General features: G+C 31.5%; 1 protein-coding gene across 1 annotated transcript; it reads left to right on the forward strand.

Moving 5' to 3' along the window:
* The first annotated feature begins 592 nt into the window (after positions 1 to 592).
* Positions 593 to 5,102, forward strand: LOC101507764 (probable ADP-ribosylation factor GTPase-activating protein AGD8). Its single transcript, XM_004509671.4, has 7 exons — positions 593 to 966; positions 1,142 to 1,260; positions 2,286 to 2,721; positions 2,860 to 3,120; positions 3,960 to 4,085; positions 4,522 to 4,623; positions 4,758 to 5,102. Exons 1-7 carry the CDS (start codon positions 898 to 900, stop codon positions 4,863 to 4,865), a joined length of 1,221 nt encoding a protein of 406 aa, XP_004509728.1. The 5' UTR covers positions 593 to 897; the 3' UTR covers positions 4,866 to 5,102.
* The last annotated feature ends 3,970 nt before the right edge of the window (positions 5,103 to 9,072 follow it).

The raw sequence follows: 9,072 nt of genomic DNA on the forward strand, positions 1-9,072 counted from the left end.
TTATATCCAATGAAGGATATTGGTCCACATGTGAATGTGAAACACTGTATTACAAACTTGAAATGCAGAAAATTAAAAAATATCGTCTAAATAGTATCCGTAATAGAACTGAAATGAACGTTAGAGAAAAAATATAAAATAAAATACAAATTATATTGATTAATTGATCATATTCAAAAACATTATCTAAATGTTAAGAATAACTCTAGTCAATCTGCATTATTTTTATAAAATTTGTATTCTTGATTTTATGAATGAATTATATTAGTTGTATATTATTTTCTGTTAACTTAAAACAATTTGAATGTAAAAAGTCTCTTTTTTTTTTTTTTTTAAAGATAACTTATTTGTTTAAATTTTTTTTAAAGAAATTGTGGTTATAAACTTGAGTTTGATTAAAAAAATTAATTTGATATATAGTTCTGAAAAATAATTATAGTTTTTTAAAATTTTGAGTTATTAAATGAAAACCTTAAATTTGTCGTAGAAAGTCCGGTCCATTTCACTAAATTTAAGTTTTGTTGGTAAAAGAGAACACGAAATAAAAAAGTATTTTTTTTTATTATAAAAGAAATAATAAAAAAAGTCCCACAGAGTTACAAAATTTGGAAGCTAACAATTAACATAATGGACTAAGGACGAAAATAAAGAGTTATTTATTATTCATATATTATTGTGAGATAAAAAACAAAAGTATTGCGTTTCAAGTGCAAATTGCTCAGGAGGTGCTGTTCTCCTCTTCCCCCAACAAGCACCCCTGAGAATCCCTTTCAAAACCCTTTTTATTTTGTAAAGAATCAAATCATCATACTTATCTAAAAGCTAAATCAATTCCGATTCCAATTCTACTTTCTATATATTTTTCATCACCGTTTTGTTTTTCACTCTCTTCTTTCAATGGCTTCCGATAGCTTCACTGACAAGACCACCGTTTTCAAAAAGCTCCAGTCCAAGTCCGAAAACAAGGTTTTTTCTTCTTTCTTATTTTTTTTTTTCATTTGAATTTGTATTTTGAATTTTCATGCTTCTTTGATTTCAGTTTTTCTATTTTGTCCTTTGATTCTCGAGATTGGGTTTCAGATCTGCGATATCTGTGTGTGCGTGCGTTTGATTTTTGAAGTTTTGATGGTTTTTGTTTCAGTCGTGTTTCGATTGCAATGCGAAGAACCCTAACTGGGCGTCTGTTACGTATGGGATCTTCCTTTGCATTGATTGCTCTGCCGTTCATCGAAGTCTCGGCGTTCACATCAGCTTTGTGAGGTAAGTTGTTGCTTGATTTCTATTTAGCACCAATACTTTAGATCGAAAGTATTTTCCTTGTTTGTCAGTGTCGTGTCTGAGTTGGTGGTTCTTAGCTTGGTTTTCTTAAATGTTGAATTTGGTTTCTGATTTTCTAAACTCCAAGTGTGCGTATCAGTTTGCAATTTTATTGTGTAGCTGATTGCATAATGGTAGTGTTGTTTTGTGCGATGGTGATGTCTGAATATTCACGTGGATTAATTTAGAGTGATGCATTATTATGCTGCTCTGTTTGATTAGTAATTTTCCCAAATCAAATGGTTAAAAGTGAAAACATGAATAGTATATGAACTCATATTGGGGTTTTCCCCCCCTCTTATTTGTGTAGTTGAAATCATTCTACTTTGAAAAGAGTAGAATGATAATATGCTTGAGAGGCAGTGTATTTATAGAGCACAGGGTTAGACATATTTTTTCTTTTCCTAGCAGGTTGGAATGCTGGTATTATTATTGTTTCTGATAGCCTTTTATTATCTCCCTTGAGCTTCTTTGAGTCAAGAGGAGTGTTTGGAATTGGAAGATGATTGATGATATTAATTATGAAGCCATTTCCTTGTCCTTTTTGAGTTGCAATGTGTGATAGGGATTTGGCATTGAGAAACTGATTAACTTATTGAAAATAGATGAAACAAACTTGGATCTACCAAAAACTAAGTATGCTTCTTTAACGAGTGAAATAGTTTTTTGAAGTGAAAACTTCACTTACTGCCATCACCAAACCAGTATTTTAGTTGGGTTTTTAGGGTATATCTCAGGAAAAAGTTGATCAGAAGGTATATGCTATTATGCGTGATAAATTTTGTTAGGATTGATCACTTAATTTTTGAACCACAACTGATTCATCAAGCTGCGTCTTTGTTTTATATTTAGTTAATCTATGAATTACATTACAATTATTGGGAAGGAAGTATTACTCTAAAGTAGAATAGAAGTAAAAAGGAAGAAAAGATTTATACCTTATTACCTATATACTTTTTTATATGTAGATCTACGAACTTAGACTCATGGACTCCTGAGCAACTTAAAATGATGAGCTTTGGAGGAAACAATAGGGCACAGGTTTTCTTTAGGCAGCATGGTTGGAATGGTGGTGGTAAAGTAGAAGCAAAGTATACGTCCAGAGCTGCAGAGTTGTATAGGCAACTTCTTTCAAAAGAAGTTGCTAAAAGTGTGGCTGAGGAGGTTGGCTTGTCTTCATCACCTGCTGTTTCTTCTCAGTCTGCCCAAGGGACTAATGGACTTCCTGATGTTAGGACAAATGAAGTACCAAATAAAAACACTCTGGAGAAGCCAGAAAAGACTGAGAGCACTTCTTCACCTAGAGCTTCATATACCGCAGTTTCAAGTACTGTGAAGAAGCCTATTGTAGGAAAAAAGCCTGGGAAGAGTGGGGGGCTTGGAGCTCGTAAGCTCACTAGAAAGGTATGCAATTAATTACATTTGATCGCTGATTGTATACAGAAAGCGACTGACTGTTGGTTTATCATCGTCTTGTTCTCTATTTTAATTTGGCGATATGAAATTAAGATTTTTTTAACAAGTTATAATAATGAAATGCAGCCAAGCGAGTCTCTCTATGAGCAGAAGCCTGAAGAACCACCTGCTCCAGTTACATCCTCGACAAACAATAATTTGCCTTCTGGGCCATCTCTAACATCTCGGTTTGAGTATGTAGAAAATGTTGAATCATCTGAGTTGAGTTCTGGTGCTTCAAATGTAACCGGTCATGTGTCTGCACCAAAGTCATCAAGCTTCTTTTCCGACTTTGGAATGGATAGTGGCTTTCCAAAGAAATCTGGGCCAAGCTCCTCAAAAGTGCAAGTAAGCCTTATGCCTGCAACTCTTATCCCTGCATAAATAAACTTCTATCACATGTTTTGAGCTTACAGAGTTTAAACACAATCCAGTTCAATTTTTTTTAATTTTTTGTCCAGTTTAGTGTATTGAACAAAGATACAAACCGTGGAGTAAAACATTGTGTTTGCAATTTTTAGAGAAGTTGCCAGCATGCATGTATTTTGCAAAAAAGAAGAAATGCTCCCATACATGTTTCCAAAACTTTTGCACTTCCGAAATTTTAATGCAACACATTATCCCTGCCATTATTTTTCTAAGGATTTCATTGTAATTCTGAAAACTTGGGGATATGTGACTGAAAACTATGTGTTTGCAAGTGCAGTGGTTGTTTAATACTTTTATATCATTATTATCATCTTGGATGGTTTTGCAGTAGGACCTTCTGTATTCTTTAAAACTACAATAGTATAACCATGAGAATGAGATCACTGAGAAGTGCCAGTAATGATAGAAACAAACTTAAACAAGACTTAGAAAACTCTAGACAAATAATAACCACTGTTACTCAATGATTTACTGCTATATAATCCCAAAGTAAAGATATGCAATGAAGTAGCACGTATCTGAACAATGATAAAACTACATGTATCTTTTTTATATTAACTATTACTAGATGAGCATTAATGCGATCATAGGCTGAAAGATATTGATTATCTTTGAACATTCATTTATATCTTTTCTGACTTCAAAACATGTTGCCATTCATCTGTATTGTTTTTTCAACAAATTCATTCATCCTTCACAATAATTTTTTTGACCACGCAGTCATGCACCTTATTTTGTTTTCTTTGTGTCTGTATAAGGTTCAGGAATCTGATGAAGCAAGAAAAAAGTTCTCAAATGCTAAATCTATTTCTTCATCCCAATTTTTTGGAGATCAGAGCAAGGCGGCAGATGTGGAAGCTCAAGCTACTTTATCAAAATTTTCAGTACGTGTCCTTCTTTTAGTAACTCGCTTGAACACAGCATTAGTATTAAGATGTATATACTTGTAGATTGTAGATGTTCAATATCCTGTCGTGACAATAATGGATGGCTTCTTTCATTTCCCATACTCTTTTGATTGGCAGAACCAAACTTATACTACCTAAATTTTCATTAAGTGATTTTTGGCATTTATTTGGTGTGAAGTAGATTAAGCAATGGAAATTAAGTTACAGATATAGATATGTTGAGGGATTGGGAAGCTCTGTTCTGTTGACTTCCTCTTTTTTTCTTGATTTTTTTGCCGTTGTGTCTATATGTTTTGAAGAACTTCTTGTTCTCCTATGTCTCTGCAACCAGGAATGGAAAAAGAAAATTGGGGAACAGGAGAGAGGGCATTTAATATTGATACTTAGCAGTGTTATCTTTTGTTATTTCCAGGGTTCAAGTTCCATCTCCAGTGCCGATCTCTTTGGTGACTCAAGAGATAACTCCTCTGTTGATCTTGCTGCTAGTGACCTTATCAATCGAATATCTTTCCAGGTATTCCTTACACAATACAGGATTCATACTTATTTGTTCATGTTCTTTGTGATTCGGACAATGGAAAAATTCGGTGTATTGGCTCCTGTCTTGGTGTTTGGTGGCATGCTGACCCCCTCTCCGTTATTTTGCAGGCACAACAGGATATCTCGTCCCTTAAGAACATTGCAGGAGAGACTGGTAAAAAGTTCACCTCTTTTGCATCCTCCCTGATGACAGATCTTCAAGACCGAATTCTCTGAACTTGTATGTTCTGTATTTAAGAGAACCTCTGGTGTTTGCTAAGATTACAGCCATTTATTTTTCAAATGTAATAGAAGAGCTCAATACACAATTTTTTATGAACAAAATATAAGATACTTTAATGTTCAGCTAGGCTTGTCATTTAGGCTGATGCTTTTGATTTTGTATCCCATTTACTGTTTTATGGTTGCTAAAATGTTTTAAATGCTTTATATTGTATTTCTTTTATCGGTCAATACTATTATGTCACAATCTCAAGAATGTTGTCTTGTATCAATCAGGTAAGCATTTTAAAACTAGTTTCCCTTTAATCACAGAATTAAACCTAGAGTTTAATTTCCATGTACAAACAATGTAAAAAGTTTTACGTTAAATCATGACCAATAATGTGAGTGATTTTATAAGTAGTCATGATATAAATCAAACATTATTTAACGATATAACAGGTGAAATTGATTGATAGTGTAAATTTTTTTTACATCAACAGTGCCTAAGGTTACCTGTATGGAAGAGTTATGGCATATATTTGGATGCCAAGATCATCAAATTGAAAATATAGTTGAATAATCTTATATTTTTTCCCTATAAACTATTTGTTTGCTAAGGTTACCTGAAGTCACTATTTGCTGCAATGCGATCATCAACTATATTTTTTCCCTTGTATTCCTCCATGTAACAATTAGAATTTAACAATATAATTAATTAATCTTATATTTAAAGAGACAAATGAGAAAATGTTGTGTCTCCCCCCCTCCTCATTGCTTTCACAACATCACCGACAATGGTATAAGAAAAGGAGGAATACAAGTTTGTGAGTAACCTTTGATTTTAAGGGATCTTTCTGTTATAAGAATGAGAGAAAGGCAGTGGAAAGGACATTTAGAAAACATCAAGAAATTGTTAGGAGAATTATTTTTCTACTTAGGAGCAATTCTACTCTAATTTAGGACTTCTTAGAATTCCATGTATTTTTTCGGATTTCCACTATTATAAAAGCTACTACTCTCATTTTCTAGAAAGATATGTGATGCCTTTGGTGACTACTCTTGCCTCGTACCTCTAGACCACACCGTCTGTTTTATATTAAATATCCATTTGCACCTCACAATTTTTTCCTCTAGGTTAATTTCAAGTCTATATATATTTTTTTATCCAAAGCTCTCATATCCTTCAATATACCTCCTTCCATTTAGAAACCCTTAAACTCTCCAATATATATCTTGAAATCTCTATTTTTCTTAACTCACAAGTAAAAGCTCTAAAGAGACAATTTATCATAAGATATAAAATTTGGAATATCATGTTTTGTGCAAGACCTTATAACCTTATACATTTCTTAACAGCAATAAAGACATCAAAATTATCAAAAACAAGTCGTACAAGGTAAAAATTGAATGGGAAAAATTCAAGATCAGATTCATTGAAATTATGAATGAGTTTAGAAAGATTTTTACCTGGATCCTTGGATGTCTAACAGTTATTTGCGTTGAGAGCATATCCAATAAATACACTTATTTGCGTTGAGATAAAGTTTTCCTTAATTGGACTCATGAATATGCACAAAAATAGTCTGTGTGAGAGCATACTATTTGGAAAAATACTCGTGGAAACATAAAATGGATTGTCAAAATTATAAATCTTGCTAGGCAATCAACTTTAAGATGGCAATCTTAAGATTGCCAAAACTATAAAGTTATTGTGTGTCTCCACATGAACTTTGATGACATTTCCAAGTGTTAAAATTGATGAATAAAACTGATGAATTTTAAGTTCAAAGTGTTTGTTAAAACATTCTCTTTTAACACTACCAATAATTCTCCCCTAAGTCAACTCCTAAAATTTACATATGAATAGCAGATTGCATAATAAAATTGGAACATGAACATTGGGAAGATATAGGCATATATAGTGCCAACACTAGCTATGGTAGAGACAGTACCATAATCTAATTTTAGGGTTTTGACAACTTGAACAAGTACTACATGTGGAAAACAATTTATAATAGTTAGTCACATGGTCGATGGTTCCAAAATCTATGATGCATGAAGCTTTGGAATCAAGCTTGCAACTAAGAAGATACATAGAGAACGAGATACATTTTTTATCTAAAGAATAATATGGAGTAACTAACATTTTTGGAGTCAATATAGTTTATACAGATGCTTTAATTGTTCATTAATGAAAGATAATTAACTTTTTTCCTCCATATTTTCTTCATTTGAGTTTTGTAGCATGATTGATCTTCCTTCTAGATTCCTCCCTTCTTACTTTAGATAACACTTCATGCATTGAGGAGGTAATGGTTCTAGAAACATGTTAGCTCTATCATTTTCTTCTCTTTTCTTGAATGTGGTGGCATATTGGAATTTTCCTAATTATTTTCATGGCAGTTGTCCAACTCATTCCAAAGGAAAACAACAAGGTTTAAAATTTTGTTTGACATTCTTATTCCTTTGTTTGGACTTCCTCAATCGAGTTTTGAGTTCATAAATTTGAGAAGAGTTCTAAAGATTAGATTATCAATTGCAAAGAGTGTGATATCCTTTACCTTAAATTTATCAAAGTGGAATATTAATTAAAAATAAAACAAAATTATGGTCCAACTAAAAAAGTTTATAGATAAAAGAGGGTACAAAATCAAACACGTGGAAATATTAAACATACAAATTCATCAAACTCTAATAGTCACATTGATCAGAGTCAGTCCTAATTATCCTGAAATAAATAAACAAAAGCAAACCAAAACAATGACACAACAAAACAAACTAATTATCTACGTATAAACATCAGATGGATTACTCTTTTAACTTCATCTTCAAGTACATCTAGTGGCACATACATACAAGGTGCAAATAGCCAAAAACGAAATCAACGAAGGCGAACCATGATACTCAAAATCATGAAATTAGCGAAATACGATTATTCAATACTCTTACCTATCAATATTAATCAATACAACATGAACACATACTAACGTATAATAAAATATATTAATCATCAATCGATACTTGATGATATATGATATGCAATAATAATAACTTATTCATTGGATCTACCAACTCCAGATTGAAAAGGGTAGAGAAGACACCTCATAACTTGAGAATTGAAATGTCTAATTAGAGTTACTAATATTTTACGGATAATTTCTGTGTTATGTATGTAAGGTCCTTCTTACTAGTGATTCCCTCAGGATCAACTCGACCATCAATATGTAATTATATCAAGTCAACAACCCCAAAATATATTCTACTTATGAATGCATGCATATAAAATATGACAACAATTATCACCAACAATACTGTTAGACATATACAATTCATATGTAAGACTATGAATGGCGTAACCCATTTTTTTTCTATAACCAATTAAATAAAAAGAGGGAATAAAACACCCGAGAGGACATATATTTTACCAACGAAAACAGAGAGAAAATAAAGGAAAAGAAAAGAAAATTTAAAGCTACACTAATTAGGTTATGTAAATAGCTCTAGAACAAATTCTAATAATTATCATCATCATCAACACAGTAATAACAAACAAGGTCTAATAATTAATTATTTGTGTTGGATATCCAGACCGACATGCCCCATTTAATTCATTCCACTTAATTCCACGTATAAAATGAATTGAGTTGACTCGTTTGCAAAATATAACGAATATATGTTGGTTCAAGTGTGTTCGCATTAGTATGCAGTTAAACAAGTTAATTAATAGATCATCAAAATTAAAATAAATTCATTTTTTTTTTGTCAAAAAAGGTACTCATATTGATTTATAATAAATATCGTATTAAAAACTACTATTGTTGATAATTTTATATTGTTAAGTATTAAGTAAGAAAAAGCTGATAAATGATACCTAAAAAAGAAGTCTAATAGTTCAAACCAACATTAAAATTATAACAAAAAAATATGAACGTATATAATCACAAAACCCATAACTCATTAAGTAATTCAAAATTACAATTGTTATATTTTATTTAAAAAAAACTGTGTTTTACGGACCAAGTCAACCTACATATCCATAGCTTTAAACTGCATAATCCGTAATTTATATTTTCATATTCTTATTCTATATTAATTTGAACAAATACTTAATATAGTAGAATATTATACAAATCTCTTCTTCTTCATCTATTGTAGAAGAATGTTTTATAACTATTTTTCTATTATAAAAACTCCACTCTCTCAAATGTTATTTTTTTTT

This window comes from Cicer arietinum, chromosome 7, assembly GCF_000331145.2.
Source record: "Cicer arietinum cultivar CDC Frontier isolate Library 1 chromosome 7, Cicar.CDCFrontier_v2.0, whole genome shotgun sequence".
Taxonomy (NCBI): Eukaryota; Viridiplantae; Streptophyta; class Magnoliopsida; order Fabales; family Fabaceae; genus Cicer; species Cicer arietinum.